This window comes from Carcharodon carcharias, chromosome 16, assembly GCF_017639515.1.
Source record: "Carcharodon carcharias isolate sCarCar2 chromosome 16, sCarCar2.pri, whole genome shotgun sequence".
Classification (NCBI taxonomy): domain Eukaryota; kingdom Metazoa; phylum Chordata; class Chondrichthyes; order Lamniformes; family Lamnidae; genus Carcharodon; species Carcharodon carcharias.
Window position 1 is genome coordinate 43,951,261 of NC_054482.1, and position 17,264 is coordinate 43,968,524.

At 39.6% G+C, this 17,264-nt stretch overlaps 1 protein-coding gene across 4 annotated transcripts in view; it reads left to right on the top strand.

Moving 5' to 3' along the window:
* Positions 1-17,264, top strand: part of abl2 (c-abl oncogene 2, non-receptor tyrosine kinase) — a 118,287-nt gene that overhangs the window by 99,508 nt on the left and 1,515 nt on the right. For 3 of the 4 annotated variants that reach the window (XM_041208625.1, XM_041208626.1, XM_041208627.1), the window contains exons 7-11: positions 83-267; positions 1,028-1,180; positions 3,009-3,098; positions 3,788-3,949; positions 4,575-10,746. In XM_041208625.1, the coding sequence (XP_041064559.1) occupies positions 83-267; positions 1,028-1,180; positions 3,009-3,098; positions 3,788-3,949; positions 4,575-6,280 (2,296 nt within the window). In that variant the 3' untranslated portion in view covers positions 6,281-10,746. Of the gene's footprint in view, positions 1-82; positions 268-1,027; positions 1,181-3,008; positions 3,099-3,787; positions 3,950-4,574; positions 10,747-17,264 lie in introns of those variants that run through there. The other variant, XM_041208628.1, reaches the window with a different exon arrangement.

Genomic DNA, 17,264 nt, shown 5'->3' on the forward strand with positions numbered 1-17,264 from the left:
GGTGCTATTTATTATGCTACTGAATTACTTATGTAAATATAGTGTGGGTATTTGTTAAGTTGCTTTTGTTTCTACATTCCAGAGACCTGGCTGCTCGTAACTGCCTGGTTGGTGAGAATCATGTGGTGAAAGTTGCAGACTTTGGCTTGAGCAGGTTAATGACTGGTGATACCTACACTGCCCACGCTGGAGCTAAATTCCCAATTAAATGGACTGCACCAGAAAGCCTTGCTTACAATACCTTCTCAATAAAATCTGATGTATGGGGTACGTACTGCATGAGGATTTAATGAGCATTGGACTCAGTGACAGAGCTCAGTATTATTAATTAGAGCTGAACCCAAGTTTGTCCTTCACCTTTGGACCCAAGTTAAAATCCAAGCTAGGTATTTTTTGTTCGAGCTGGAAAAGAAAACAAACTTTTTTTTAATTCTGCACCTCTCACTCTGCCCAATTAGATCCCTGTTGGAAAATCATAGCATCACAGTTTGGTTTTTTTGGACATAGGATATGGTTCTCGCAGAAAAGAATGGAAGACATCCTGTAATATGTTGAACGAACTTTTACCATGTTGGGTGGATGCAATTATTGCATTACATGTTTTTGTGAGCAGTTTACATTTTAACTGTAGAATTAAGCATTTATTATGAAAATATAAAAATACAAGCAAAATGTATGACTTGAAAATGGGATCTGAATTACATCTGCACAGATTATTTGACTAATTCTCTCCAATTACCCTCGTTTTACCTGAAGACTAGATTTTTGCAGCATCACAGGAGATGAGCTCATGTTGTGCATTAATTAATACCCTAGGTTGTTAAAAGGTTAATTTTGTTCTAATTAAATATGATTTCTTTATATCATATCATATTTCAAGAAAATAGTGTGTTTGTGAAATATTGAATATCATATGGGATCGCATTGTTAGCAAATGCAGCTCACTGTTCCAAATGATGGTTCATATTATTTTGGTAAGTTTTAGATGGTATTTTATCAAATTGCCTACCTTTACATTTCTTCTCAGCATTTGGAGTGCTACTGTGGGAAATTGCCACATATGGGATGTCTCCATATCCGGGAATTGATCTGTCTCAGGTCTATGATTTACTTGAGAAGGGATACAGAATGGAGCAACCTGAGGGCTGTCCACCCAAAGTCTATGAACTGATGAGATCATGTAAGTAACAATATGCCAATTTTGACAATGGCTGTGGCAGGTCTCTCAACAAGTGTTGCTTGTGTGTTTATCAATGCAAATATATATAATCAGTGGAAATTATGGCTTAGATGTTCTGGTCTTCGAATGGTTGCATCCCAGAGGTACCCCAGAAGATGCGCTTGCTGAGCAATAACCTGCTCATGGACGCTCAGTTTGGATTTTGCCAGGGTCACTCAGCTTCTGACCTCGTTACAGCCTTGGTTCAAATATGGATAAAAGAGCTGAACTCCCGAGATGAGTTGAGAGTGACTGCCCTTGACATCAAGGCTGCATTTGACTGAGTGTGGCATCAAGGAGCCCTAGCAAAACTGGAGTCAATGGGAATCGGGGGGAAACTCTCTGTTGTTTGGAGTCATACCTAGCACAAAGGCAGATAGCTGTGGTTGTTGGAGATCAATCGTCTCAGTTCCAGGACATCATTGCAGGGTAGTGTCCTAGGCCCAACCAACTTCGGCCTCTTCATCAGTTACCTTCCTTCTGTTATAAGTTCAGAAGTGGGGGTGTTTGCTGATGATTGCATAATGTTCACACCATTCACGACTCCACAGATACTAAGCAGTCCAAATGCAGCAAGACCTGGACAATATCCAGGCTTGGGCTAATAAGTGGCAAGTAACATTCGCGCCACACAAGTACGAGGCAATGACCATCTCCAACAAGAGAGAATCTAACCCTTGACATTCAATGGCATTACCATCACTGAATCCCCCTCTATTAACATCCTACATCTATTAACATCATTGACCAGAAACTGAACTGGACTAGCCATATGAATACTGTGACTTCAAGAGCAGGCAGGTCAGAGGCTAGGAATCCTGCAGCGAATAACTCACCACCTGACTCCTCCAAGTCTGTCTACCCATCTACAAGGCACAAGTCAGGAATGTGATGGAATACTCTCCATTTGCCTGGATGAGTGCAGCTCCAACAACACTCAAGAAGCTTGACACCATCCAGGAGAAAGCAGCCCACTTGATTGGCACCCCATCCACAAACCTTCACCCCCTCCACCACTGACGAACAGCAGCAGCAGTGTGTACCATCTACAAGATGCACTGCAAAAATTCACCAAGGCCCCTGAGGCAGCACCTTCCAGTCCCACAACCACTACCATCTGGAAGAACATGGGCAGCAGATAGATGGGAATGCCACCGCCTGGAAGTTCCTCTCCAAGCCACTCACCATCCTGACTTGGAAATATATTTCTGTTCCTTCACTGTAGCTGCGTCAAAATCTTGGAACTCCTTTATAGCACTGTAGGTGTATCCATACCACGAGACTGCAGCAGTTCAAGAAGGCAGCTCATCATCACCTCAAGGGCAATTAGGGATGGGCAATAAATGCTGGTCTAGCCAGCAAAGCCCACATCCTGTAAAATATTTTTTGTTTAAAATTGTATTATGTTTTCTGGTTACAACACTGTTAATCACCCATTTTAAATGAATGGCTGCAAGTAACATGATGATTGAAAACCATTTCTGATTGGTAACCCTAATCCTACCACAGGTACAGTTCATTTTTTTATTATGAATGAAATAAAACATGCTAATCATTCTGCAGTATGCGAATGCAGCTATGTTTGACAAATTCACCATTAAGGTTCAGAGCAGCTTTTCATGAATTTGTTAGTAATACCTTAGATTACAATGACTTTTGTAGGAAAAATATATCTATTCTATTGCACAAGTCACTTTTCAAACCTAATTTCTACTACTCAAAAAGTGAGACTGATATTCATGGAGAGATGGCATGAATCAAAGCTGTTTCATCTGTCTGTTTTCCTTAGGTTGGCAGTGGAATCCCATGGAGCGCCCATCATTTGCTGAGATCCATCAAGCATTTGAAACCATGTTCCATGACTCCAGTATTTCAGAAGGTAAAAGAAGAATTAATTTTAATGTTTTCTGGTGTTATACTCCTTCCATGACTCAATATGGCAGCCAGTTCTGTGTTGTTCCAAGAACAATCTTACTGCTAGTTAGTGTCATGAACATGAGATTTGTATGTGGATCAAACTTGCTTTGAGGTATAACTTTCTCTTCCCGCTGTGCTGCAAAATTTAGAAGCTAGTTGATCCTCAAAGGAAACAGCAAAATCAAGTCAACATTGCCACCATCAGGCAGACAAACTGCATCTGATTCCTGAATTGGCAATTTGTAAGCAGAACAGCAAGGGTCTTTTTGAACAAAACAACTGTGACATATAAGCTGTCACCTTATACTCAGTGGCTAAATATGTAAATCTTTTAAGGGTTGCTGAAAAAATTGTAGAATCAATTCAAGATGCCAAATTCCATTTTTTTTAAATCGCAATGAGAAATAAGATCAGCATACACAAGGAAAAAAGGATGCAAAAAGACTATCAACCCCTTCCATGCTCACCCTATGCATTGGATAAGGCACTGTCAGATAAACCATGTCCAACTCCACTGCTTGCTCGTGTGCTCTCTCTCTTACTCTCCACCTCTCTATCACTCCTTTATCTCATTTTAATTTTATATTTTTATAAGTTTTGAAGACTAAAACCAGAAATTCAAACTTGTCAGTGCTCCTTTTCCTCTGGCAGAAGTTGCAGAAGAGCTTGGAAAAACTGCTTCTTCAACTGTGATCACCCACCAGCTTCAGTTACCCCTGCTCCCAACAAAAACTCGAACACTAAAGAAAAATGCAGAAAATAAGGAAAACATGGACATGGATCATCCTGCTGTGGCTCAAACCACGGTGCCAGGTACTTGAGTCTCCTTTTGGTTGTTTTTTGCATTTTCTCCTTTTACGTTTGCCCCTCTTTGTCCTCTGCCTTTGGATGCTATCTTCCTTGAGCGAGGGTAGTCGGTGAACAAGCCACAGTCATGCCCACCCTCCCAGTAATTGCCAACACACAGTGTATTGGGCCAAATTAGTCCAAATGGCAATCTTCTCTTTTTCCCCAATAATACATATATATAAAAAAAGTCCTCACTAATGTCTCTCTAAGTTCTTTTTCTGGAGAGATTGCAGAACAAATATGATCTTATAATAAAATTCTGAACCAATAAATGGTGCATTTGCTTGACTGTAACATACAGAGACTTCCATGCAGAGTTGTTTTCCACCTACAGCTTCAGCCTTAGTGGCATTAGGAACTTGATTTAAAATGGATCATTTTCAAATTAACAAATTATGCAATATTACTAAATGAGTGGTTATGATATAGAAAAATTTAGAAGCTAGAAATTGAACTCAAGTTTGCAGGAAAAGCAAAAGGCTATGAAATGGCTGGAAACAGAACAATGATGAACACCAAATTGATCATGCACTTCAATGTTTTTTTCCACATAGGGCTACATTTATTTTGTTTTCCTTTTTCTCAATAGGAATGGGAACAAACACAGCCCCATGTAGCATCTCCCCAGCATTGCCTCGTAAGCAGAGAGATAAATCTCCTAGTGGTCTCCTGGACGATAGCAAAGAGACCCTGTTTACTAGAGATAGAAAAGCTGGCTTCTTCAGTTCCTTTATGAAGAAGAAGACTGTACCTATGCCTCCTAAGCGCAGCAGCTCCTTCCGAGAGATGGAGAACCACCCACACAAAAAATACGAGATAACGGGTAACTTTTCTTCTTTCTCGTCATTTCAGCACTCAGATGGTCTTACGTTTGTCCAGTCGCATGCTGATGGGAATCACACACAAGCTAGGTGCTGTGGAAGGGGTTCTGTGCAAAGAAATGGTGGTGTAACTAGTGGAGGGTGGGCAGGATTTGCAGGATTTTTCACTCCACGCTTAATAAAAAAGACACTTGGCTTAAAAGCTGGGAAGCCTTCGAGTAATGATGATTCAAGCTTGGAAGCCACCAAACCTTTCCCTCGGTCAAATTCTACTTCTTCCATGTCTTCAGGGCTGCAGGAGCTGGATCGACTAGCCTTGACTCTTCCTAGAAATTGTCACCGCAACAGAATTCAACTAGAACATCCAGTCCCCATCATCTCTAAGGAGGAGGGACTGGGAAGGCTGACAGATCCACTACATAGAAAAGCAGAAGATGGAATTTCTTCATTGAGAGACAAATCAAAAGCAAAGCTCTTAGCAAGGGGTGTTGCAACACCTCTCCGGGCCCATGCAGGCGATGGAGACAGTGATCTTTCACAGAACCTAAACTCAATACATGTTGGGCGCGGAGAAGCCAATATTAGTCATTCCGGACCTATAGGCGTGAAAGAGGATGTGGAGAAGACAGGTTGGTCCTCTCCAGTGAAGATTGCTGCAACACTACCAGCAACTCATAATCATAAAGTACCTGTTCTGATATCGCCAACTTTGAAGCATGCTCCTGCAGAAGTTCAGCTGATTGGAACAGATTCTCTAGGAAACAAATTCAAACTGCTGTCAGAACACCAGGTTGCAACAGAAAGGGAGAGGCCAAGGCTTGTAAAGCCAAAATGTGCACCACCCCCACCCCCTCCACCTTCTCTAAAACTATTGCAACCTCCTTCTAGCACAGGTCTCAACAGCACAGAAACAGCAGAGGACTGTGAGAGCACATCAACAGCACAGCAGGAGGTTGATATTAATGGTGAAAGTGGCAAAAGGCCAATGATGGCTGTGTTAGGGAAGATCTCCAGGCCATCTCTGCCACCCCCTCAAGTGCCTCCATCTTCATCCATTCCCACAGCAGCTTCCTCTAAACTTGCAAATGGTGCCTCTGTGACTACGGGTACTAGAATTTCCTTGCGAAAAACCAAGCTGCCACCAGAGAAGGTGCCAACAGAAAAAATCAGCAAAGAAGCACTATTGGAGTGTGCTGAGCTTCTCTCCAGTGTTATTGACAGCGGCTCAGAGTCCATCTCCAACAGCCAGTTAGTTGAAGCGGGATATCGGTTGCTTGATCATTGTACTGGTTACGTGGACTGCATTACACAGATGAGGAACAAGTTTGCTTTCCGTGAAGCTGTAAACAAATTAGAACAGAGCCTGCATGAGCTCCAGGTAACCTCCACAGCTTCTACTGGACTTCCTACAAACCCTGTGTTCAGTAACTTACTGACATGTGCTAAAGAGCTAAGTGATATTGTGCAGAGGTAGCCAACATGGCCATACTGTGTGTGTGAGGTTTAGTGACTCAAGTTTATTATCTGAAGTACCTCAGCAAATGTTCAGCTCTTCAATGTTTACAGATTCATCTCTTTCAGTCAGTGGAGTCCTGGTTAAAGCTATCTGTGCATAGTGAGACTGCGGGAGGGTTGGGAGGAACATTATCTCCACTTTTTACTGGGTGGAATGCTACTCCTAATATAAGATACATTTGGTGGAAAAGGTCCAAAACCAGCTATTTTGAGTCAGGACCCTGGTAAGCTTTTTTCCCCATACTGGACAGTTCTAAGGGACCCTTTTGAAAGGAAGTCAAACCTAACAGTTTTAGAATACCTAATCATGTGGTTATGATCAATTATTTAAGTGCAAAATACAACACAAAGTCTTGTCACTGGACTTATTTTGTGTACTTGTATCAGTACACTATCACAAAAATATACTTAAGTCAGTTTGCTTTACTGTTACCCAGTGCTGCTTATGTGGTAATGTTAATTCATCACCAGTGATTCCCATCACAATCAACAGTGGTGCAGGTATCGACCTTCAGGCACCAACACTATGGTATTGATACATGGTGCAAAACTCTGTCCAGCATCACCAAAATGTCGAAAAGCAAGTGCCAAGTGTTTTTCAGAGTTCAGGTGGACATAGTATGAAAGGCCATGCGCCCACTATTAATCTCTACTGACATGGTAGTGACAAAACTGTAAATTAAAAGTTAGGCATGTTGACTTCCTCTTCATATTTGGTGATATAATGTTGACAGTGCCTCTTGGAAATACTCTCTCTTTAGGAGCAACATCCAGGCAAAACTTTAATATCATCAGACCTGTAGATTAATTCAGGTTGGTAATTCTTTCTGTAATTCCTACAGTGGCAGTGTTTTCCCTGCAACTTTTTTTTGGCAGCAGTGTTGGAATTCCATGGAATTCCTACTTCAGAAAGTCCCTCAGAACTGTCATGGGATTAAAGATGTTTCTATGTAATGTTGCTTTTCAGAATGGACCTCATGCTTCTATTTTTAGTGAATAGAAAAAATGTTACATGGCAGAATCTGCTGTGACTTCAGAATGACAATGTGAATTGTATTTCCTTGGGATTGCTATGTGAATCTACTGTGTTTGCTGTGAGTGTAGAAAATGACATCCCTAAATCATGCACACAGTCAAGTCAGACCTCTACCACAGTCAATATTTATGACAGCGATCCCCTCTCCCCTGCCCCACGTACTCACCCTGTGGTGTTGGAGCATCTTGAAGGTCCCACAGGAATATTGCATCTGTTTTTTCTCTGTTCACAGCAAAAGATTATGCAAAGAAAAGTGCACATATTTTGGAATCACGTCTTAAGCCATGTATCCTGTGTAGAAAACATCGTTTCTCTGGTAAAGGAAATTTAGTTTGTGACAAATAATAGTGCTTTGCACTGTATACATCTGCCAGTTTCCCATTTTATGACTGTTAAAGAAAAGCTTCTTAATCCAGGTTCCTGTCTTTAAATCAGAAATGACTAGCTCTGACAAACAGCTGGTTGTCTAATTAGTGACCAGGAAGATAATTTTAAAGATTTCCCTTTAACGTGCCAGCATGCAGACATTTTACCATTCATTTTATCAGTTTTTAATTTTTTTAATGCAAGCCCAGTGAGGGGCCAGTGTACCTATCCTTATAACTATGTACCTCTCTACCCCATCACATTAGTGCTCCTGAAGGTGTGCTTGGTTCTTTTTGAGGTGTTCCAATTAATTTTGTGCCACCAGCGAATTATTAAATTTTCACTCTTTCCGGCACTCAGTCGTACATGATCATCATCATCACTGCTTCTCAAATAGCCACAAAACATGTGCACGGGTGTCACACAAGATTAGGTTTGCTAAGACCATATATTTAAATAGAGCAACCTTTTTTTTCTGTGAAGAAAAAGTGTTGAGCCATGAGCTGTGCCCAGTACAAAGAGGCAGCAACGTGAATTGCAGCCAAGGGTGCATTTTATTCATGTTGGGATTTGAAGTTGCGACTGTATGCACTAGTTAATACCAAGGCAACACTTAATAACACGTTGTGTCCTTTTTCTAAAGAAAGCTTAGTCTATTTGTACCATAGAGCACTGATCATTAGGAACATGACAATGGCCCCTCAAGTCATTTTCCCTCACTGTTCCCTACTAGTTATGCTAAGACTAGGCAAAATACTGTTTTTCTGAAAACACTAGAATAACCTTGCTGTGTCCAGTGAAATGCAGAATTTTTATTTTTTTATTTTTAAGTGCTGTGACCGTCCAAATGTGTTTGCAGTATTACCTGTGGACTGTCATTTCAGACTGTTTGCTGCTGATAATTTGCAGAAATACTCTGTGTGCATTTATACCAAAGGCCACTTGGTTCAGTCATTTTTTTGTGCAATTTAGGCTGGGTCAAAATCATTTCTGGCTTCATCAATCCTGATTTTGTTGATTCTTTTCATGTCCTGATTCTCCCTGGGGTACACAACAATTCATTAAATGTCCCTCCAGCTGTGAGCAATTTGTCATTAAAAATGTTGAAACCATTAAAATAAATGCAATCCTTACAGTTAGTAAAATTATCCCTGGCAAAATTCTGAAGCTCTAATTATAAAAGGTAAGACTAAAAGACTAAAGAAACAGAGTTCCAGAATGACCATTGTGCTTGGGGCCAATTGTGTCTTGATACCTGTTGTTTTCACTATTCGGTATAAAATGAATATCTGCCCACTTTTGAAATGACAAGTTCATTAATTCTAATAATCTTTTTTTTGAAATATAATAAAATCTCCTCATACATTTGTATGTGTCAGGGCAAAATTGACCAAGACAGGGAAATTATTTAACCGATTCTTCTCCCAACCGGATGGGCTCAGCCCTGAATGACTATCCATAGTTTACTGGCTCTATAATCCCCCGCAGTTCGGGAGGGAGGGTGGTGATGGTTGCCGCAAAATGCTGCAGAACTAGTTTATTTCACACAGACCAATCATTTCGCTGACAAGGCAGAGATCACAATTAAAATCAAGAACAAAATCTCTATTATAACCGAGGTGATGTGATCCACTAATAATAAGAAATTATAACACTCAGCTTGAAGAATCCAATATCTTATCCTCCTCCCCAGTAATTAAAAACTTCTGTGACCTTTATTACATTGCAATATTCTGTCACAATCACACCATGTTCTTAGATGTAAATTTAGAGCAGAATGGAGCCCTTTTAATCCGGACTGAAGTTCAAATTGTCAGAAAATGTTTTAAGTTTTATAATTTGATTCTGTACCAGTGAAGCTTATGAGTTCAAAATTATTAGGATTTTACTCAAATCATGGTGTGAAATCCTAAATGACTAATCACAATCAGGGTCAGCCTTGGCTTAGTTATAGAACTCTTGTCTCTGAGGCAGAAGGTTATGGGTTCAAGCCCCATTCCAGAGTCTTGAGTGCATGATTTAGGCTGACATTTCACTGCAGCATTGAAGGAGCACTACAATGTTGGAGGTGTAATCTTTCAGGCAAGGTGGCAAACCTTAGGCCTCGTCTGCCCCATTAGGTGGACACTACTCAAAGATCAGGTCCAGGTCCCCCATCAATCCATCAACCAACATCGCTAAAATTTATTACAGTATCTGGGCATTATCACATTACTGTTTGTGGGATCTTGCTGTGTGGAATATTGGCTACCATATTTCCCTACGTTACAACAATCACTACCCTTCAAAAGTATTTAATTGGCTGTAAAATTGATTGATACATTGTGAGATCATATAAGGTTTGAAGCCTGGTTATTCCCAGATTGACTAAAATACCTCCTTTTTTGTGTGTGTGTGTGTTGGGGGAGATTATTTTGTTACATATGGATATTTGTCAGGTTTTGCTAGAAAGCGGAAATGAATTTATCCCAGCCTTTTAAACACTCTAAGATGTGTAAATATGTGAATTTATCAGGGGTTTGAGGGATGGCAGAACTACCAGAATGAACACTAAATGACACAAGCAGTATTTTGTTCTTTTTGTACTATAAATATGTTTGAGTTTGTAATTAAATTATCACAAATTATGAATCAACAGTGTTTTTGGCAGTGTTGGCTTGCTGTACATATGGTCAGAATCCATAAGTAACACATCGTTCTCTATTCCACAGTTAAGAAAAATTATTGACATTTGAACCATCTTACAATGAACTGTGTTATAGCTGGTAAACATTTATGATGGTTACATGTTCTCCATTGTTTCGTTGTTCGTAAGCTTTTGCAATGCTCCAGAATGTTAAATATTTAAATCTATGCTACGTTTAAGGTGCTGAAAACTAATTTATTTTCGTTATGGCTGCAATGTTCAGAGCCCCACCCACATGTCAAAGCACTTGAGTGTCATTTTTCTTTCAAAAGTGCATCTGCCTGAAATGTGTTATTCTGTTGAATACTTTGCAGTAACTTAAAATTGTTATTTTGTTGATCTGTTCCATGTTTCTGCGTTTTTTCTAAGACATAAGTTATGCTGGTGCTAATAAAGATCTCTCCAGTTATGTAAAAGTTATTGGACACTATACCATTGATGAGGATCTTTCTACACCCCATTGCTTAAGAATGCCAATGAAATTGGTTATAAGGCTACTGCTGATCCTACAATGAAACTTTTCAAAATATTCCCCCAATACATGATTTAGACTCCTTGTATCCAGTAAGGTATACCATGAAATATTATAATATCAAATATATACCAGATATATATGACCACATTTTATACAGAACAAAGTATCAGATTTTAAAGCACGTTTGTATGTTACAATTAAGTTTCCATATCTCTTAAAACAGTTAGTGCAGACTTAAATGTGTTAAAGGAACAAGAGCTTCTACAACACTGCTATATGAGCAATGCACATTTTATAGCCTAACGCTGCTGGTTATATTCCTGTTGTGACACTGAACATACCTTCCTAGTCTAATTTTGACCAGACTCTGGATACAAAAGTAGACAATGAAAAGTAGTGTTCAGAGCAATAACTAAATATCTCAAATTCAGAATAATAGATTTAAGTAGGAAGTTGTCATCCTTGTGATAGCTTGGTTCGATTGGAATAAGCAATGGAATGTTCAGTTACCAAACATCCAACAGGCTTGAATTTAGATCCCTAGTATGCTGCACTGCTGTTGAAGGCTGATGGCTTGGATAATTTGCTGTGTGGGATTAGCTATATATCTATCCAAATATCTAACCGTCTTGCATCTAGCTTGTGTCTGTCATACTGGCAAGTCTCTAATATTGATTCAAAATTGTGTTAAAAACTCAAAGGTAATTGTGCTGGTACTTTAAATTTAGAAGCAGTTACAACTTTGAATGCCCTCAACAATATAAAGCTAACTATACTTAACTGTCTATTTAACCTTGAGGAACATTTGCAGCTTAAAATTACAACCATGTGCAAGATTACTGATTGCTGCCCAGGAGATGTGCCAACAAGTTCTCTTAGCTGGAATCAAATGTGGGACTGAACTAGTACAAATATTTGATAGATTTTATTGAAGCAATTGCAGAACCTCTAGATGAGTATGATCATTTATTGGAGGCTGGGTAATTAGGGAGAGAGGAGAAGAGGGAGGCTTTTTGGGACATGAATTTTATAATGGTGCAGGTGATGGAAGTCAACACTAAAAAATAGACACATCTTTTTCCTATACTGCTAGTTTAAAAAACACATAGGGTTAAGGTATTATTATTAGCATAGAAAATCAGTTAACAAGAAAACAGTAAAAATAAGCAGGTCATTTTCAGGTTGGCAGGTTGTTCTGAATAGAACACTTCAAGGATCAGTATTGAGGCCTTAGTGGTTCATAATCTCTATTAATTACCTAAACGAAGAGACTGCAGAGTGTAATTAAGATGGCTGACTAAACAAGGCTAGGTGGAAAAATAATTTGTGAGGAGGACATGCATCTGCAAAGGGACATAGACGGACTAATTGAGTGGGCAAAGAGGTGGCAGATGTAATGTATTGTGGGAAATGAGGTTATTCTCTTCAGTAGGAAGAATAGGAAAACATTTTTTTTAAGGAATGAGGAATATTAAGTGCTGGTTTTGGTGTTATTATACATGAAACACAAAGTTAGCATGCAGGAACAGCAAGTGTTATTTGGGCAAATGATATGTTGGCCTTCAATGTAAGGAAGGAGGGTTGTGTAAGAGGAAGGAATCTTGCTGCGATTGTACAGAGCTTTGGTGAGACGACATTTGGAGTACCATTTATAGTTTTGGTCACCATGTGTAAGGAAGAATAAACTTACCTTAAAGCTAGTGCAACAAAGGTTCACTAGCTTAATTCCTGGGAGTAGAAGATTGTCTCATGAGGGGAGATTGAGTAGAATGGGTGTATATTCTGAAGTATAGAAGAATGAGGTGATTCCTTTGAAACATATCAGATTCTGGGAGTACTTGGCAGAATTGATAGAGAAAGAGACTATTTGCCCTGGTCAGAGTGTCTAGAACCAGGGCATAGTCTCAGGATAAAGGGACAGACATTTTGAAATTAAATGAGGAATTTTACTCTCGGGTAGATAATTCCAAAGATTCATAACCCTCTGAATGATGTGGATACTCAGTTGTTGAGTATATTCAAGGCTGAAATGGGTGTATCTTTGAACTCAAAGGGAATTGATGGATACGTACATTGAGTGGAAAATTTGAAGATGAGGATCAACCATGAGGTAGAGCAGACACATGGGACAATTTGGCCTATTTCTACTTCTTGCGTTCTTACAAGTTCACCAGTCGTGGACCATTTATTTATCATGACAGGAAGGTACATCTGCACAAATTGTGTTAATGTTCAATGGCCAGATCAATACATGTTGGAAGCAGAGAGAATAAGTTTGGAAGGAGCCTCCTTTATTTCAATCATCTTGTATATTTTTATGCTCCATTTAATTGAACACTTCAATGCACTAATATTATTGAATTTTTGGTAAATGCTGCAACAAGTGACACAGTGTAAGGTTAGAACAAAATACTTGTGCTGTGTTCAATGCCATTACATTATTAAAATCTGTCAGTACTAATAATTTCTAAGCAGTTACTGATTTGAAGCTATAGGTCACCCAAAGAATTACTGTCTTCCCTCCAAACCTGTGAGAAGCCTTATTGTTGACGTAGGAAATCACTAACATTAACACTTGCGTGCCAAAAGATTGGTGGTGGTTGGAGCCAAGAGCCTGCATTTTGACAATGGTTGTGAATCCAGCTGCATTTTGAGAGTTGGAGATGGGTCATTTTTTTTCAAAGCCCTCCAATCAGAAAAAAAAACTTAACATTTCTTAATATTGTCCCATTTGAAATAATTTTCATTTTCATTGTGATGATCAGGGCTTGAGCAAAGAACAAAGGACAGGAACATCAAAAAAGCTTTCAACATCAAAGTTAACACTTTGGTAGCATTAAAAAATTGCATGCATTTAAATGGTTATTCCTTCACCGTCTGAACTAATTCAAATTAGTTTTGCAGCAGCTATTGTACAGTCAATCTTAAGGTGAAAAATGCTGCTTTGTATGTTGTAAGAATTGTATACTGCAATGTTTGTGTAGTAAAATCTCCACATACAAATGGCTAGGCTATTTCCCAAACTTGGGCAGAGGTGAGTGCTAATATTTGTGTTCCTGTCCCTTTGTGATTTTGCTTCCATATACACAAGTCATTTAATTCCTGTTCTTCCTACCTTTATTATATTTCATAACCTTCATTCCTTGTCCTTTGAAAAGATAACAGCAATAGATTTAACTTGTAGAACAAAAGCTTGATATTCTTAGAAGCATTATTGTATCCAGGTCAGGTGGAGAACTTTGACAAGATGATTGAGCTATGCTTGATGGAAGGGGATCATATTTTTGGTGCACAGTGCAAGTATTTCTTCCCAATTTTTTTCCCCTGAAGACACTGACCCACACTACTCTGTAGTCCTCCAGTATTTTGCCCAAGTGGCTATCTTTAAAATGTGTTGTTTCAGGCAATCAAGCACAGAAGATCAGTCCCGCGTTGGATTCTGTTCTCAACTGAAAATGGGATCCTTTTATATTGTTGGATCAGCTTTGTGCTGAAATGCTATAAGCTTTTTTTGTCAGAAAGGCAGTGTATTGTGCAAGTATGAGTATCATAGAGACCTTATAAGTGGCATTGATAGAAACTGTTTTGAATATTATCCCATGATGTGGCCACAACATGAGTTGCAACCATTCTTGGTGTAGCCACCAAAAAGGAAAGAAAGAAGGTGGTGGTATCAAGTCAGAGAAATGCCCGATTCATTTGGAAAATGATCTTATTTTCATCTATAGAGAAAGTTCAGCCTTTAAACGTCACTAAAGTGATCATACCCTATGGTGAGAAAGAGAACAATTTCACCAGCATGAACTTGATAGAGGCAAACTTTTAAGATACAATTTTAAGCATAAGTATTTGTATTTTTAGGATATCTAAATAGAGTTGGCAGGGGTTGACTACAAACTACAAGCCCACAGACTCCCACAACTATCTTGACTACACTTTCTCACACCCTGCTTCCTGCAAAGACCCTATTCCATTGCCCCAGTTTCTACATCTCCATCACATTTGTTCAGATGATGCAACCTTAAATACTGGAGCATCCTATGTGTCTTCCTTTTTCCTTAACCAAGGATTCCATCCAACATGTTTGACAGGGCCCTTTACCATGTCCGATATATTTCACGCACTTCACCTCTCACCTTCCCTTCCCTCCCAGAACCGTTAAAGTGTTCCCCTTGTTCCTTGCCATCAATCCTACCAATCTCTACATTCAACAGATCATCCTCTGCCAGTTCTACCACCTCCAGCATGATGCCACCCCCTTTTCAGGATTCCAAAGGAACCATTCCCTCCATGACACCCTTGTCCACTCCTCAGTCACCCCAACACACTCTCCATTCCTTATGGCACCTTTACATGCAAGTGCAGGAGATGCAATAGGAAATACCCTTTTACCTTCCATCCAAGGCCCCAAACTGCAAGTGGAACTGCAATGTACGTGTACTTCTTTCAATTATACTGCATTCACTGCTCACAATGTGGTTTCCTTTACACTCAGGGGATCAAACACAGAATGGACGAACACTGCGGAATAGCTCCGTTCAGTCCACAAGCATGACCCTGAGCTTCCTGTCACTTGTCATTTCTATTGTCCACCTTGCTGCCCCTCTGATTTTACGGTCATTAGCCTTGTGTTCCAAAGAAGCTTAATGCAAACTTGAGGAACAGCACCTCATCTTTTGACCCTACATTCTCCAGCCTTCTGGATTAAACATTTAGTCCAACAGTTTAGATCATAACACCTGCCTCCATTTTGTTTCATGTTTTTCTGCTGGTTTTCTTTATTTCTTCACTTTGTATTTGGATGGCTGCTATCCAGCCATTCTCAAAGCATTCGGACATATCTCTTGTTTCTTTACTATACCCGTTTCCACTCCCTTTGGCTTTTGTACCATGAAACCTTTTGTCATTTAATCTCTCCTGCCCTCCACACTATCGCAGACCTTTTGTTCTTTCTTGCTCCCTGCTTCCTCCACCTTTCACTTGCTCAAAGCCTATTCCATTTCTATCTTTCCTCAGCTCTGATGAAGGGTCATTGATCTGAAACATTAGCTGTTTCCTTCCACAGGTGCTGACTGAGCTGAGTGTTTTCGCCCCATTACTTATTAACTTTGTTTTGACTCATCCTCAACATGTACATTCTGCACCACTGTGGGCTATTAAGTACAAAGACTTATGAAGTTCTTGCATAAAGGCTGTGACATGGCATCTAGACACAGTATGAGAGTGCATTTACAGACTTGAATTCTGCAGTGAAATGTAGCTGGACTTGCTAGTTTCCTGTAGACTCCATTTATTATCCAAGCTAACCATCCTGATTAAAGTGGCAGCCTGTTAGTATATTGTAATGAGTTGCTGGTCCAAACACTAATGTTCTACCAGGCGATGGATGAATGTTCATATTAAGATAGCTGAAGTCATCAGAAGGTGAGACGTGACCAGTTTCAAGGCACTGACTATCTCCTGTTTGATCTTGATAACTCAGGAACCATTGATTTGAGAAGTATTTAGCTGCTGTAGTTTCTAGCTCTCATCTTCCTATTTTCTTTCAGATAACAAAGATGGCTGTTGTATTAGCCTTGTGATCTGCAAGTGTTGTGTAGCCTATATGCTGAGGCAGGGTGAAGTGTTTTGAGCTGTGTGATCAAGTAGTAATTAAAGTATACCCAGAGTTATATGGAACTAAGCATCTATGAACAACAAATTTTGTGCTTGTCCCAATTGAGTTTTCTTTCAAGCCTCCCTAGTACACGTTACTGAACTCCAACCTCTGGGATGTAGGGAGAGAGCCTGACGAGCACGCCCTTTTTTTAAGTGCAGATAAGTGTGATGGTGGTAACTTTTTCATCTACCATGAGACAATGTAAAAGCGTATTGTGAACATCCAGGTGCTGTGGTTCAGCCAAATTGAAAAGGTTTGCAACATAACAGCTGTATTTATGCTTTCATTCGCAAAACAAAAAATGCCAGCATGCTTCCCAGGATGAGCATTGGCACCAAGAATTGAAGAGGAATCATTTGTTCCAGCTGCATTGAACCTTTGGGACTGATGGGAGTTTGAATAGTGGCTAAACACCATGTTCTTTCACTCCTTGACTGAAATCCAGCCTCCTCTATCCGCTGGGCTTGATGTCAAATCAGATTAGGAGCAGTTTTATGCCTACCAGAAGCTGCCTAAACTGTCAGCTTGACTGGGAAGTGGAGAGTCTAACAAGTATTGGTTCATTAAGCATTGCTGCTTTAAAGCTAGAGCTAAGGTTGGGTCAGGATAGAAGCATCTTTAAAGCACAAGAGGAAGAAAAACATACTAAGTATAAAGACTAAAAATGCAGCAAAGAGAAACAACTCAAAGGAAGTTGCAATTTAAAAAAACCCAATGCAAA